Source organism: Seriola aureovittata, chromosome 20, assembly GCF_021018895.1.
Source record: "Seriola aureovittata isolate HTS-2021-v1 ecotype China chromosome 20, ASM2101889v1, whole genome shotgun sequence".
Classification (NCBI taxonomy): Eukaryota; Metazoa; Chordata; class Actinopteri; order Carangiformes; family Carangidae; genus Seriola; species Seriola aureovittata.
Genome location: NC_079383.1, coordinates 8,738,072 through 8,755,503, shown reverse-complemented (window position 1 = coordinate 8,755,503; position 17,432 = coordinate 8,738,072). Strand labels below are relative to the sequence as shown.

General features: G+C 40.5%; 1 protein-coding gene across 1 annotated transcript in view; it reads right to left on the bottom strand.

Moving 5' to 3' along the window:
* bmp6 (bone morphogenetic protein 6) overlaps positions 1-17,432 on the bottom strand; it is a 52,972-nt gene that overhangs the window by 17,666 nt on the left and 17,874 nt on the right. Inside the window, exon 2 of the mRNA XM_056364760.1 lies at positions 805-997. Within this exon, the coding sequence (XP_056220735.1) occupies positions 805-997 (193 nt within the window). The remainder of the gene's footprint in view (positions 1-804; positions 998-17,432) is intronic.

The following is a 17,432-nucleotide window of genomic DNA, read 5'->3' as shown; positions in this document are numbered from 1 at the left end:
TGAAATACAGGGAAAATGTGTATGTACAAAGTGATAAACATGAAAACCAAAGCTGCATACATTTGGGATGATAAAATTTTTATTGTATGTATCTGTACTGTACTGCATGGGAACCAGCCAACATTTTGTTTAAAAGGATAAAAACTGAAAAAGTTTTCTTAAACTATTATCTAGCACATACACTGATTTGGCGAATCGAGTATGAAACATTTAAATCAGTTTACGTTTACAATTACGTGAAAAATGACTAGGAGATGAGGAAAAATTTATATAAACTTAGCATTTCTTTTCTTTTTCCCTACTTTCCCTGCAAAATGTATTTGAAAATGTGTACTTTATGTTATTTGAAAGTATCCGGTTATGTGTTACTGAAAGATTTCTTTCTATATTTTATAGTGGAGTCTTGAGGGATGTAGGACTGTACAATATTTGACATGACAGATAATATAAACTAACTGCATAAAAGAATCTGGAAAATTTCCATTCCACTTGATGATAAAAATCATGGTATATTAGGTTTGATGATTTAACTCAATGCAAGTAATGTAAGTATTGATTAGCTTCAATTAAGTAGTGGAACGAGCAGGTACAGTACATTATATATATATATATATATATATATATATATATATACATAACAAATGTAACCAAAAATAATAATTAAGTAAAAAGATTTATGGGGAAATCAGGATTTAGCAGAGGTCAATGAGGGAAGTGAGAGTCCTACCCTGCATTTCTCAGTTGTTTAAAAGCTTATCACTGTGTGTGTGTGTGTGTGTGTGTGTGTGTGTGTGTGTGTGTTACCTGTCAGAGTGCTCCTTGACCACTTGGTAGACTTTGAGTAGGAAAGTTTCATTGTGGAAGGTGTGGCTCACACACTCCTTGTAGAGACGAAACTCAGCTGCAGTGACGGCCTCGCCCTTGGGGATCTGTGAGAGGTTGAACTTAAACTCCTTGTGGTGACGCTGCTGTGGAAAGAGCTTGCTGTCGTACTCCACTGTGGCATGGAAACACACACAAACAAATAGTGTCACAACATTATCCACAAAAAGAAAGAGACAGGGAAAGATAATACAGAGAGACAAGTGAAAAAATTGTTATTTACTGCCTTCATCAAGTGGAATGCTTTAAATTAATTAAATTTAACTTACCTTTTTTGAGCTTTATAATACTTTTTTGTCTCACATTCATAATGTATTTTCTAATGAAACCACACATTTATGACCAGGGTTTCAGTGTAAATATACAGTAGTGATTGATGAGTAGATGACCTTTTCACAGAAACTGCATTGAGGTCAACCATAGAAGCTTCTAAAGGGTAATTTGACATGGGGTTGTGTGAGGTACTCATGAATAGTCGGTACATTACCCACAGTAGATTCTGTTCAGTGCGCTCCCAGTTAGGAAAGCCGACTGGCAGCACCCAGTAGAGTGGCAGAGCTATGTAACAGGAGGCTGTCCATGAACCATCTTGGAGTCTTTCTCCTTCCTACCTGCAGGCCTGAAGCCCCCATAGCCACATGTGTTTGTTTAGAAAGTTGCAGGTGAATTAACCAATCACATTTTGATTTATCGTGAGTGAGACCAAACATCATTACCGTAGGCCTTTCTGAAGACTGAAGGCCAGAGGTACAGTGGCAAGACAAAGTAAGTAAACCCTTTGGAATTACCTCCATTTATGTATAAATTTGTCCTTAAATATGGTCAGATCATCCATGTTACAATTATGAACAAGCACAATCTATTTTAAATAATAACATACAAATCATAATTTTTGTGCATATGCTGATGTTAACTGATTGTGAGGCCTCACAAAAAAAGAGATAGACTTATGATCAAGAATTGTTGAAAGAGTTTAGATCTTCATCAGTCATTAGTCAGACCATCTGTCTATAAATGGAGATAGTTCTTTGGCTGCTCTCCCTAGAAGTGGAGGTCCAGCTAAGATGACTCCAAAAGCTCAACACAAATGATTAGTAATGTTAACAAAGAAGTTCATAGTAAGAGCTAAAGACTTAAAGGAATCGTTGGAGCTGGTTCACATCCCTGTTCTTGAATCTACCACACACACATCATGGTGCAGGTTCGATGGCGCATGGTGTCCTGCCATGGACACCGCAGAGGAAGCCGTAGCTCTCCAAAAAAAACATTGTTGCACCCCAAAAGTTTGTCAAAGAGCACGTTTACACTCCACAGTGCTACTGGGAAAAAGTTTTATGGACTGATAAAACTAAGGCTGAATTGTTTGGGAATGTGTGTGGTGTAAAGGGTACTGCATACTACATCCCAACATCATCATCCAAAACGTGGAGTAGGGTGGAGGGAGCATCATGAATTGGGGCTGATTTGCTTCCTCTGGGCATGGACAGATCCACATCATCGAGGGGAAAATGAATTCTCAAGTTTATCCAGGGGAGGAATATGAAACCAATATTTTTACTTTATTTTAACAGATATTACAGCCCAAACCTGAGGTAACAAGAATTTAATTTTGTACCTGAGCCAGGCTTGTTAAAACCTTCTGGTAATTTTATGATGTGGGGACCAACCCAAAACGGAAAATTTCCGAGGTGCATAAATGCTGAACCTAATTAACAAACTGAGCTCAGAAGGCAGGGAGGGAGGAAATGACATTCTGGCTTCAATACACTTTTAAGTGAAGGATCTCAGTTCTCAGACAGTTCTGTCTCTCCGTTCTTCAAACACTTTCCAATGAAGCAAAGGAAACCTATAGAGAATGAGACATCAGCATCACTGGTGACTTCTATCAGATGTGACAGTGACTGTTTCATCATCTTTCTCCACAAGCTGCCCACACACACACAAGCATAGACAGATGTCTCAGTAACTGTGTGTGATATCGGGTCTGGTCTTGTGTTGAAGGGTAGATCAGCCATCAGCTGTGAGACCTTATATTGGTTAGTGCCTTTCCAAATCATGTCCACTGAATTGAATTTACCACACTGCAATTAAATAATAGAAACATGTCAAAGATGATCAACACTTGAGGCAGACACATGAGCTACATTTCAATACCAAAGGATCTGAATATTTAAGTCAATTAGTCTGTTTTTCCTTTTTAATAAATTTGCAAAAATTCTGTTTTCCCTTTTTTATTATGGGGTATTGAGTGTAGATTGGTGATTTCTTTTTGATTTTTGCATATGGCTGCAACATAACAAAATGTGAAAAAAAAATTGAAGGGGTCTTAACACTTTCTGACTGCAGTGTATGTTGAATATACAAATTATCCCCCCTTTGCTTTATAGATAAATGTCAATTAAGCTTAAATTACAAGTTTGTTGCATATTCGTAGTAGTGCTTTAAAAAATGTGAAACTACTGTACATATAGTGTATGGGGTAGCATACACACGTAACACTGTTCATGTTCAATTCAATTAATTGTATAGTGTTAATATTTATTGACTGCCAACAAAAGTTTACAACACATTTTCTGCCAGGTGTACTGATATTTAGCGAAGTAGGAGATATTTCTCGAAATTCCCAAAAGCTCTGACTCAACCAAGGCTGACATTGAAAGTTTTTCTTCCTCACTAGGCTGCTCATTAGGCTACTGTCTGTATAATATTATATAAATGCATCCAGTGCATTCTCTGACTTCTTTACAGCCATTTTTAAAACTTTGTGTCGTCTTGGACTGTCACTCACACATACATGATCTGGGAGTTGTCCAGTATACCCACAGTCTTCCAGTAACCAGCTCGTATGAAGCAGCAAGTTTGTTAACAGCTTGGCCCTAGAATTCAACTGGAAAAGTCTTATACTTTGCATTGCCTGAAAAATCTTGCAAAACTTAATAAAGTGGAATGAAAAAGATTCTGGCTAAAGGGAAAAACTAGAGTCTGGCTAAAGGGAAAAACTAGACAGAAACACATAAAACGTGAAAAATAATAATTTCATTAAGTTAACAAAGCATAACGCAAGTGTCTTTGCGACCTGCATAACATCCAATAAACTAATCACAGTGCCTTCTCCAATTCCCTTTAAAAGCTAATTGGGCTTACACCTTGGCGTATTGCTATTATAACACTGCAGTGCTTCAGTCAGTTGATTATATATTATGACTCAACAGTGAGTGCAGTCCTGGCACAGGCACGCAGAACTGCGCCGAACCATTCACTTAATAATCAGTTTGTTCAAGTTCAAATCAATCATTTTTTTCTAATATCAGAGAAGGGAGTCATTTTGAGCAATGAAGACAAACAATTAAAACTATGAAATATGAAGACAGCTATTCATATTCATATACGTATCATATCTAAGGATTTGGATTTTAATGATTCAGGGAGGAATTCATTCAAAGTGATTCTACAGGTGGGAAATAAGTGATTGTGATGTGGTGCAAACAGTGCGCAATGGAAACTGTGGGAAAAGGGTGTGTGTTATATGTGTGTGAATACTGCAGGTTTAATTTATTGCTCTGTTTTATTACCACAATCCCACATCGTTTTTCACCATTTCATGAGGAAATACACAAAAACATGATAAAACAGAATGGCTCTCAGTAGAGCACATAATCCCTGCCAAGGCCAAACAGTCCTACACATCTGACACATTTTAACTTCATCAAAATTGTACATTGTATCTCCTGCGATTTGGATATTACTACCATCATCTCATCAATTCCAGTAGCTGCTGCAGTATTTAAGACCGGTTCATCTCTCCAGTCTTCTACAGATCACTCATGATACAGCCAAATTCCTTGGTTTTTGGCCATGCTCCATGAACCCTGTCTTTACCCGTGCCTCAGGTTTATTCCAGCTGCCTGCTACATCCAGCTTTGTTCTGCTTGTCTTGCAAGTTTGAATTGCTGTCTGCCTGATCTCCTCAGCCATCTCCTGTCTGCCTCACCTGTCCTGTCTCATCATCTCCATACTCCACCACTCCAACCACCCAGTCCTTGCCATTCTTTCCTGCTAGGGCTATCTCCAGTCTGCCAGGCCTGCCCATTTTTGGGGTCCAAAATTGAACTGACAAACAGATACGGGTAAAATCAGAACCTCCGTGGTGGAGGTAATCACAAAGTCAATTTTCATTTAAACAGTCCACTATTTACACTTTCATTCTCAATCCCTTGAACACATACACAAACACACAGAGGCAGCCAAAGTTAACCAGAAAACCTGACAATAGTGGGGAAATTCTCTGATGAGCTACTATGAGTGAAGCAGACAGATACAAGACTCAGAAAGAGAAAGAAAAGGAAGGCAGTGACTAAGGAGAGGGGAGTAAATGTTTGTCCTTGTGAAAGAATAAATTCTGTTGCTTTGGACTCTGACCATCTCCAGTGACTTCTTTTTGTAATCTTTTTTGACTCCAGTAAAAGTGCATTTTTTGTTGAAAGTTAAGTGTTGGTAAAGAGGTCTAGACTTAGACTCTGGCCCGGACCTGGACTTTTTCCTCCAACAGTATGCAATATTTGCCAGGATTTTGCTCTTTGTTTTCACCTGTTTCCTGTGTAGACACTCTGTTAGAGTGTTCTGGTTGCTGAATCTTGAAAATGAAATGCCCCATAGTTTGCTGGTCAGAGAAACGTGAACATACCACAGTTGTGGCTGTTGCTTGCCATCGACCGTGGTTGTCTTGTCCATAGTTCGATGTTTCAATTTTGCGGTTATTGCAAGAGCGTTAGAGAACAGTAGTGAAAGATTAAGAATAAAGCGTAAGAAATGAAAAAAATTGATTGAGCAATGATTCTGTGATATAAAGTTTTAAATTCGATAAATTTGATAGAACGGGAAAACACGAAAAAAGCATAATCTGTATGTCAATTTAATTTTTTTATGTCAATTAAAATGACACCAGAGAAGAAGATAACAGGGGGAGAAGAGGATGAGATGACAAAACCCGATGAAGAAAGAAAAAGTCAGTTGTCACAGAAGATAGAGAGACCACATTTCTGGGATGCAATGAGAGGAGGAGAGATGGAGGCAGTTAGTGACAGAAATAAAGTGACATGGACGATTTGCGTTTGGATCTGTGATAGCAAGCCACCTACGCACCCATGATCCTGCTCAAAACCCACTGCTACAATTATTATAATAAGTATCTTTATTAGGGGTATCCCCCTATTGTAATTGTTGTTTTTGTTTTTGTCGTTATTATGGGTCCCAGTAGCAAACATGGTCCCAGCAGCAAATGCTGAACAACACAGCACAGGAAGTAACAACATAAATATGGATTTCATATTACATCCTTCAAAACTTGGAATTAATCATAATACAAGTGACATGCCAACAGCTCGTCTGTTTGTTAGAGAGAATGTTCCTTTGTCTTTGTTTGCTATTAATTTAATAGTTTGATGGTGGGAAGAGTAACAAAGTGGATTTTGCATCCATAACTCTGCATTTCTTTACAGTGAACTTCTTTAATGGCTTGTGATTGATGCCAGACCAGGTATGTCTGCTACAATAGATTGGGGTGATCAGCCCCTGATTCCAGACATCAGAAAAGCAGCCAGCATTCAGCACCAAGTTGAACAGTTTAAGAATTGCAGTTTACAGCTCAGGGGTGCTGTTCTTCAGCATTTCATTTTTCATACAATCTGTGCCACAAGCTTTTAATGATTTAAGAGCTTTTGGTTTGTCTGTTAACTCTTTTTGTGTAATTGGGTAATCTTATAGATTTTGGTCATTCTTGATGGCTGATTTTAGGTTGTCTAACTTTGTTTTAAATTCAATTCGATTTAGGTTCAGGTCTTCAGGTGGGACACTTTTAAAGAGGTCATAGTTTTCCCAAATGTCTCCATCTTGTATTGCTAATTTTTTTGGCTTTGTAGGTTCTAAACTGTTCAACATGTCCCAGAACTGACCCTGGTCTACTGCATCTTTGATTTCCTGCAGTGTTGCATTTATGTGGTGGAGTTTCTTTTGTCTAATGGTCTGTTGTACTGTTTTAGAGTTTCAAAGTATTCATGTTGTAGAGTTGGGTCATGTTGGTGTCTGTGTTTTAGATTTGACAGCTGTCTTAAATGTTTTCTCATTTCTTTACACTCACTATCAAATTTTTTTGCAGAGGTTTTTTGTTTATTGTTTCAATGGTGCTGTTTCTTTCTTTAATGCATGTTTTTGGAAGATATGGTTCATGGTCTTTTGCTGCTAAATACACCTTCATAGTTATTTTGATAGTATGAATTGTTGGACGTGTTGAATTTATGTTTTGTTTCATTTGAATTCAAAATTTGTATGAATTGTTCAGCACTGTTTGGAGCCCATCTGTTTGACTGGTGTAGATCATACAGTTTACTGGGCTGTTTTCTGACACAATCTCTAGTCTGTTTCCTCAAGTAAGTATTTATCTGGCTGTGATCTGAGATGGGGCTCTGTGCTCTGACAGCGAAAACACTGAATGAGAAAGGGTCCATGTCTGAGATGGCATAGTCAACTACAGACAGATTTTTGCCAGTGTTTGAGGGAGCTGCCAGGGTGTGGAGGTCATTCATGCCTGGTTTGGCAGCAGGGGAGAGGGAAGGTATTAGGGCAGTGTGTCGTTGCGTGGAGATACATGATAGCTTTTCTCTTGGAGGTGCTCCCTCATCTCGTGCAACTCTCTGCTGAAGCTCAACTCTCGCTCATCTCCTCCAGCTCACATACAGCATGTGTCAGCTATCTAAGTCTCCTCTGGGTCTCCTTTAGCTCTGTGGTGGTGTCCTGGTTGATCCTACTCAGCTCTGCTATGGCCTCCTGGCTGTCTTTGCTTTAGCTGTTGGAGCTCATGTCTTAGCTGATGGGAGGTATCAGACTCAGCTAGCTTGGCCAAAATGAGCTCTTTGAACTCACTGAGGGAGGAGGGGATAGGTTCTCTCTCAGTTTTTGGAGGAGTTTGGGGGGTGTTGGATGAGTGGGGCCAGACTAACTGGTTGTTAGTTTCTACTGGAGAGGCCTTGCGGTGGTTGGACTTGTATGTGGTCTGTGGTTAGTGGTCAGTGGTTTAGCTCACACTCAGTGGTTTAGCTTAGCCTTGGATGGTATCCGACCATCCAACCAATCCCTCAGAAAGACAGCTCATAAACGGCTGCTTTCTTGCAACACAACCACAGAGCAAAATAACCAAAAACCAAAACAACAACCTCCCCTTGCAAAAATATTTTTTTGCCCTTCATCAACACCCAGAGTACTCTAAGTAAATGTGTCATCAGATAATATCTGTCAGTTTCAAAGAGGTTAAAATGGTGGTTATTGAGGGCTTTTAGCCGCCGAGCTAGATGAGTAATTAACTTTTCCATTGTGGTGTTGAATTTTGTCATGTGCAGGGAACCACCAGAATATGTTTGAGGCCACAATATTCTAGAATTAGGATTCCAAATCAAAACTTCATGTTCTTTGAATGTATCTGATTGATAAGATTTTTTTCAGCATTACTGTTGCAGACTCTTTTATTGCTTTCATTGGCCCAATGCAGATTACAGAGAACAGGGCACCTGTAACCCAGATAACAGTCTTAAGGGAGCTCGTATTAGATCTGCCAGTAAGCTTTCGGTAAGTACCAGTTTGATGACAGAGGGAGAGATCTCTCAGACTGTCAAGGAATAATTTATCGACTCAAAGTTTAGGGGAAAATATAAATCACTGTAGTACTTTTTGTTAGCAGTTAATTTGTCAATAGCATATACTGTAGCATGTTTTATATATGTACTGCAGTTTACAGTACAAATCTGCAAATGTAGCTCCAGTGAAAAAAGGGGAAATAAACAGTAATAAAACAGTATTTTACTGTAAAAGTAGAAAATAACTTTAAATATATAACTTTTTATATATTAACTTTTAAATATTAAAAAAAAAAAAGAAAGCAAACTATAAATGTCAGCAACAGCAAGGTACTGTTAATTTTACAGTAAAATAATGGCAACCCTGCTTCTATTTGTTTAGTGTTTTTTTAACGGCAAAATATTTAACAGTGCACACATGAATTTTAATATTGTTCAATTGCACAACCAGGTAAAACGGGGGTGCCTATTTAAAAGCTGATATCAAAAAGACTGATATCACTGAGAGTGTTTATGCAATTCCAGTCCATAATCTGTCTGGTTTTTCTCTCAGACTTGATGGTTTCTGAGGATAGGTCAGATATATCAGTGTCTTCCATTCATCTTTATTCCACCCGAAGTAACATCCAATTAAGTTGGGCCTGACAGATTGACTTTCTTTGGAAATTTTAGCAGCTAACTGAATCACAACTCTTCACTGATTTCCACTATTTCATTAAGAAAGAAAAACATCTGGAATTATTCATGCTGTAAACAATAGTCTTTCCTAAAATGCACAGGCCAGATTTTATGTTTCAAACCCTTTCGCACTGATGTAGTGTGGAAAGTTTACATACGGGTACAGCAGTTGAAGGTTACAGTACTCATACATACACACTGCAGTGGTGTGAGCTGCCTGTGGTGTTGTCACCATGCTTGGCTACCACCAGAAGCTGTTTCTGCCTTCTACTGAGTGTTCGGGCTCTTTGTAGTCAGGCAGCTGGCAGGGAAACTCCTGGGGTCGAGGTATGGACGAATGGGCTTGTAGTACGCTGGGATATATCATTAGCACTGAGCAAGGGTGAAAGTGTGTGCCTTTGGAGACTCATCCTGTGCTCTGATCTTCTCCCCTGACCAAGCATCAAAGCCGACACACTGAGCGTCACAGGACCAGCCAAGGGCCAAGCAACACTGTATGTCTGATGAATGTAGGCACACAAACACACTGTCAGCTCCCATTAGCAAACAGAAAGAAGCCTACAGCTCCACTCCAGGCGATCAGCAGGAATCAATAAAGTGATTTCAGGACTTTACTGATTGCTGTTAGGTGTTCCTGACATACAACAAGATCAGCCAAGAAATTTGCAAAGATAGCAATATTTCAAGTAAAAGTAACAAAATGTCTGTTTGCTACAAAGACTGTTTTAACCTACAGATGCCTCATGAAAGCTTTTAAATTTACTGTTCATAACAGAAGGTCCACATGAAGTGATGTTTTATGTTTCCAGCAGGTTTGTTTGGGTAAAAATTAGAAGATCCTGGTAGTCAGCATGAGCAGTAACTAAGAAAGAGCACCACATAATAGCAATAAAAACATCATCGCTTGTAATCTCTAGCAGATACAGCACTGAAAAATTAGACATAAGACATCTTTCCTGTGACCTCAATGCAACTTCAGTCTGATTAGTTGAGTAGAGGTGTTCTGGGGCCTTTCTGTGTGTAATTTGCATGTTCTCCCCATGTCTGTGTGGGTTTTCCCCAGGTACTCCGGCTTCCTCCCTCAGTCTAATTGGCGACTCTAAAGAAAAGTGATAGACTGGCGACCCACCCTAGCCCAATGTCAGCTGGTATTGGCTCCAACCCCTCCCAGACAATACAGATGCACAGCTCAAAACTTTTACTTCACAAATCAGGATTGGGAAACTAATACAGGACTTCCTGGGATCCTATAATTCAAGCTGTATTTTCTACTGTTGCGAACACACACACACACACACACACACGCGCGCACACACACACACACACACACACACACACACACACACAACACACACACACACACACACACACACACACACACACACACACACACACATACACAGAAACACACATTCATCAATGGCCTGGATATCCAGGCTGCTCTTCTTCAATTACCTCCCACAGGTTACAATACATAATGACCTCACTGGACAGACATCCCCAGGAACAAAAGCCCCATTGAACCATACAGTATAATCACATTTTTCTACATCCTCCAGAACAATTTGGGTTTTTCAAAATACTTATCCAAAACCATGACACATAATGTCAGGCATACTGTCCCAGATACACAAGCACACACAAACTAATACACATCCAAAGAGGTAGAGTATTTCATTTTTGTTACCACCTCCTACAGCTCTTTCACCACCGAGCTGCATTCCAGACAAGATGATAAAATGAAGTCTGGATACACTTCTATCTTTTGTCATTTTGAGATGTTCAGCTAGTGTGCAATGTGTGTGTGTGTCTAACCCTGAGGACAGGCAGATAATGTGCTGTAATTGTGCCTTTGCTAACAGATAGATAACCAAGGTATGGCTGCTGTATTGTGTAGTATCAGTATTTTCCATCGATGGAGTGACAGCTGAGTGGGAGCAGTCATCAGTTCTCTGTTGAGTCTCCAGTTGGCCTCCAGGTAAGCAAGATTTGTCATACCTGTGTGTCAAGAGGAGATTTTATTCTGTGGACCAGTTAGTCTGACTCCCCGGCTTTAGGCTGCAGGTATAAGCCTGCCATTGGCGGCTTGTCTCAATAATTTTCCTTCCCTTTTGCATCCAGCCTGTTACTGTTTTCAAAATCCCTTTTGTTATAGGGAAGCAATAACAACCTCCAAGCTAGCAGCCTACACGCTGATAATTGCTAATTTTGGTGAAGAGCTGGATCATGCAGTCACACAGTTGACACAAGTCTTTTACTCCCCACCTCCCCATGTACAAATGTTCCACCAAAATGTTCCACTATTTTGCGTGGGCACTGTAGCTGCATCATGGGCTTAACGCCACAAGACAATGGTGATTCATTAAAAGAAATACAAGCAAGCCAGAGCATTTTATCCCTATAGCACAATAATAATAGGTGCAGCCAGACCTATCTGATCATATAAAAACTCTTTAAAATAATGAATTCTCTGGTAAGGATGGGTTTCTTTACCTATGCTCTATCATCAGGTAGCCCCCCAAAAACTTGATCAGAAGCCATCATCTTGGTCTTACATAAGGAAGGAAAAGATTTAAATTCATGTGAAGGACCTGTTAGCTTACTTTGTCATAACTTACATGTTGACATAGAGAATGGAGAGATGTATAACCAAATTAATCAAACAGGTTTTATTTCTGGTAGAACATGTGGAATAAAAACAAACAATAAATATTATATGATGCACTAAAAAATGATATCCAGCCAACCATGAAGCTCAGTTTACAAACACAAAAGGCATTAGAAGGGGTAAAATGGAATTTCCTGTACCATACATTAGTGGCTTTTGGGTTTCACTCAACTTTCATAGAACAGACTATAAAAACCCTAAATCACAGATCAATGTTAATGGTTGTTGCTCAGATTTTTTCTACCACAAAAGAGGAGTCAAGACAAGTCAAATTATGGGAATAAGGGGGGATCAAATATCGGGATATTTGACCAGTGAAGCTCAATCAGTAGCTATCTTTTCAGCAGAACTAAAGGGGAAGGTTTATTTTCAATGGACTAATAAAGGGTTTAGATACTTGTGCATTATTATTACTTCTATCATGCCACAGTTATTTGAAGCAAATTATGGAAAACAGAGATAAAGGAGGATTTGGATAGATGACCTCTGACTCTGATGGGAAAATGGAAACAGTAAGAATGAACATATTACCAATATTACTGATTTTGTTCCAGTCAGTATTTATTCTGAATCCTAGGTCTACTTTTAAAATATTAGACAAAATCATATCAAAATCTAATGGCAAAATAAGACGGACAGAATTATATATGACCTTCCCTTGCCCAAAAGAGAAGGGAGGGTTGAATTTAACCAATTAAAAAAATTACTACCAGGCAGCACAACTTAGAGCTATAATTATGTGGCTAACTAAAGAGAAGGATGTGGTATGGGTGGGAATGGAGTAAACATCATGTCAAAATGTATCATTGGAATCACTCCCATTCTTGACTGAAACGGCATAGAAGAAACTGAAGATGGCTAATAACTGGATTAGGGGAATGATGAAAAAACAGTGGTATGAAAGAAATGAAAAAAAAGGACAAAAAATGGGTTAAGTGTTCAACGGATAAATCATGACAAATCATAAAATTTGGCATTTGTTTTGTGCTTTGATTATTAAAATGTCAAATTTCATCTTATCTCATCAACTTCAGCTTGGATTTTTCTGATTTACAACTTGCAGTTGCATGTTCAACCTTTACACCCATGTCTATAATCAATGTTTAGATGGAATTTGTGTGTGTTGGAACAATTACAGATCTAAAAGGACATTACTGGCCAGTTGTCATTTCACCTAAAGCCTGAGTAAAAACAAGAACACCAATAAGATGTCAACAATAGACAATGCAATATATTTTTCACATTTAGAAGGGCATTACATAAAATAATGACAGAATAATAATTTCCACTTCGTGAGAGGTTAATAAAAATGTAATTCTAGAGTTCAATATTGCGGGATTTTGACCATGTCACTCTCACCTCTCACCTGACTGGCCTCGCTCAGTATGTTTAATGTCCCACAAGGGAAAATAAGACACTTGATCTGTTGAATTCAAACGTCAAGAGGCTTACACTGCATCAGATCTACCACCACTTGGCAGATCAGATTATAATCTGGTTTTTCTTCAGCCTTCCTACAAACCCTGTGTACTGAGGTAGGCTGCAACCACCTGCTCATTCTGGAACTGGACTTTGGAGGCCAGTGAGTCTCTGAAGGACTGCATTGAGTGCACAGATTGGAATGTACTGTTGGAGTCAGCTAGGCAACATCAGGTGATGTGGACAAGGACAATGAGTTCAACCTGTTCTACAACAGGTTTGACACAGCCTCACCTGTTCTCTCTCCCACCGCTTCAGCTGCAGCTTCTCCTATGGCAACTCCTTCACAACCTGACATTGCAGCTGCAACTCCCTCCACAATAGGGTCAAGTCTCCTGTCCTTTATAGCGGAGGAGGTGAGGGCGGAGCTCAAGAGGTTGCATCCTGGAAAAGCAACAGGTCCGGATAGTGTGTGTCCGAGCCTGTTAAAGGGTTGTGCAGCCAAGCTGGCTGAGCCCCTCCAGAGGATCTTCAACAACATTCTTTCAGGCCAGAAAAGCAGTTATAGCTGCAACCAACATCTCATCTCACTGCACTGCAGAACAGAGCTGCCATCAGGCCGTATATCACCTCAGCCAAAGGAAGTTGGATTTTGTCACTTCCTGCTTTATTTTTTAGTTGATTTCCTTGTGTGTCAATGTTTTTACTTCCTGTTGTTATCTCCTGTAATTGTCCTCGGTTTTACTCAGCCCCAGAACTCCCAGGCTGTGCCTCAGCCTCGATCCTTCCAGCCAGCGCCCCCATCGAACGTCAGGTCCCTTTGCACGCTAGCTGACCCGCTGGCTGACCCTTTCAAGGGAACTCATCTGGCTATTTTTTCGGGGTTCCGTGGTGGCCACAGAAGGCGAGGACATCATGGTTCCCGTCCCCACAGGGAAACTCAGCCTCAGCCCCAGCCCCAGGTTCCTGGCTTCCAGCCCAAGCCCCAGTCCCAGGTCTCCAGTTTCCAGCCCAAGCCCCAGTCCCAGGTCCGCAGCTTCGAGCCCAAGCCCCGACTACCCCACTATACAGAACCTCTGGTCTCCTGTGACCAGGATCCAACCACCCTGGCTGACGCATCAGCTGTTCCAGGTCGGGGGTCCCAGTCGACTCCTCCATTGTTCCTGAGTTAGTGGTTCTGGACAACATCTCACCTGCTCCCCATGTCCTGTCGGCAGTCCGGCCGAATCCTGATTCTGGTTCCAAGTCAGTGGACTGGCCGACTCCTGATTCCCTGTCGGTGGGCTGGCCGACTCCTGATTCCCAGCTGACTCCTGATTCTGGTTCCCAGTCAGTGATCCGGCTGACTACAGTTCCTGATTCCCCGTCGGTGGCCTGGCCGAATCCTGTTCATCCTGTCATGTTGGCGGTCCAGCTGACTCCTGATTCTGGCTTCCAGTCAGTGGTCTGGCTCGACCTCCGGAGAGACCCCGTCTTCACCACCGTCCTCCTGCTCGCCCCCCAGAGGGGCTCAGCCTGCGACGTTGGCCTCCTGCTTGCCACGCCCTTGCATCCCTCCTCCGGACCCCCTCCTCCCGCCCGACTTTGTTTTTGGGTTGTCTGGAATCCGACCCTTAAGGGGGAGGGGGGGTACTTTCATGGGTTGCCATGGCAGACACTTTCTGTTTGAGTTTGCTTGGATTTTGTCACATTTTGTAGTTGGTTTCCTTGTGTGTCAATGTTTTTACTTCCTGTCTTGGTCCTGTTTCTCTGTGTGATGATTGTCTGCCCCACTCTAATGTGTTTAACCTGTGTTCAATCACCCTTGCCTCCCTTGCATCTTATAGTCTCTGTGCTCCCCTTTGTCTGTGTCGGTTCGTCTGTTCATGTCTGGTTTGTCATGTCGCCTGTTGTTATCTCCTGTAATTGTCCTAGGTTTTTACCTGCTGCTGTGGTCCCGTGTTTCCCCATGCTTCAGCATCTGTTCAGTTTGTTCCTTATTTGTAAGTTGGCACCTTTTTATTATTAAAACATTTTTGCACTTCATTCCCCTGTTTTGGCTGCATTTAGGTCCAGCCTTACCCGCACCATGACAGAACTGGACTGTCTGTCTATCTATCTATCTATCTATCTATCTATCTATCTATCTATCTATCAAAATGATCTTATTTCAGTATGGGGAGCCCAATTATTCACAAAACATGGTTCTTTAAATCTACAATAACCTTTAACTTTCGGTTAGCTTCTTATTCTTTTACAAATTCAGGCTTTGTACCTGTTACCATCCTACCACCAGCGGGTGGGCTCCTCAAGCTTTGCTTTAACTTTGTTGATGGTTTTCTTGAAGCATGTCTGGTATGAATTTTAACAAAAGCAGCATGCACAGCATTGTAATCATACAAAAACACATTGATAGTTTTTCCTGAAGACTCTTTCTATGTTGGCTTTAATCAACAACATAAATAATAGAAATGTTTAAATGTTGCTGTCCTTGAACATTTACAATGAAGGATCTATCTACATGTCCACCAGCACACGCAGTAAAGAGGTACGCTACAGTGATCCGTTAGTGCCTGCTTTTGTGCAGCAGGTGTGCATGTGAGTGTGTGTATACGTGTGTGTCTGGAATCGGCCAGTCTGGTCCCACATTTACAGGAGGAAGCCAGTGTCAGGGCCAGGAGATGGATCTCTCCTGAGGGATCCAATAAATAAGGAAAAAATATCTTTCAAAAAGGAAACGCAGCTGTTTCCAAAGGAGAAGTCAAAATATCGGTGGTTTTGCATTCCACAGCCGCAACGTAGAAGGCCAGCTCATTCTGCGATGCTTTGTGGGACTCTATCTTACCTCACTATTACTCCTTACCTCCTACCTTCTACCTCCTCCTTTTGTGCATCTCCACACACCTTTTCTGTCAGCCTTTTTTTCCCCTTCACTCTTTTTGTCATGTAGACAGTTGAGCTTCAAATGCATACCACAGACTTTCTGAAGGGGATTCCCTTCAGAAAATCTCTGGTGACCACAATGTATTTCAGTGGCTTAGAGTGAGAGCATATGATCCAGTTGATCCCAGCTTCAATAACTCCCCTGGGCTGACATACATGTTAGACCAACTGCTTACACACAGTATAGCTCCAACAAAAGTGGCAGAAACCAGATAGCTGGATATTCAAAAAGGAGGTGATCCTTGAGGCAACTCAAAAGAAAAATAATCACTGTATCTAATAATACACCTGTCCATGGTGTCAACACAATACTGGTGGGATCAAAGTGTAGAGAAATTTCACTTTCTTCATGTTATTTGAGTTTTCAGTAAAAGTCCTCAAGTCCAGTCCTCTTTTTCTCTCTCAACCCAACCAGTCAAAGCAGATGGCTGCTGACCAAACCGGTTCTGTTAAAGGTTTCAATCTGTTAAAAGGGAGATTTTCCTTGCCACTTTCAAGTGGATGCTCACTGGAATCCAGTCTGAGCTCTGCCTCATGAGCTGGACACCATAAATGCTGGATCTTCGGTTGTCCATTAATTTATAAGCTATCATAAATTAAGAAAATATTATTATTAAAAATATTAATATCAAATAACTTTAAAATGAATTAAAGTCCTCGGGGGCACCAGCCTAAACTAATAGGCAAAATAGCCAATATTTTTTCAGTCTCAAATTATAACTATTAATCTGGAATTCTGATTAATAATTACCTAAATGACTATAACCAAATTACCAGATATATAAGTTAAATTGAAGGATTGGAATTCTACTAAGTAGAGGTTGACAATGTTCACGCTTGTGCAACATTAAACACACCAGTGGTTATACTTAAAGACATTCATTTACAATGGACAGAGTAAAAACACAATGTCTAATCTAGTATATACAGGTGTGTGTGTGTGTGTGTGTGTGTGTGTGTGTGTGTGTATGGGGGTGTGTCTGTGGGGACAAAGACAAAGGCAAGATGGAAGATTCAAAGTAGTCACTGTGACCACATGATCTGAACAAAGAAAACTATACAAGATGGCAGAAAACAAAGAAACTACTCAAAATGGCGGCTGAGACCACCTAGTGTGTGGGGGAACTCAGATGTACTACAGGTATGTGTGTGAACATACAAGTACCCGATTAACTGTATGACTGACCGCAACCTAAGCAAACATTTCAACAACAAGACATTAATCAACATGTACATTA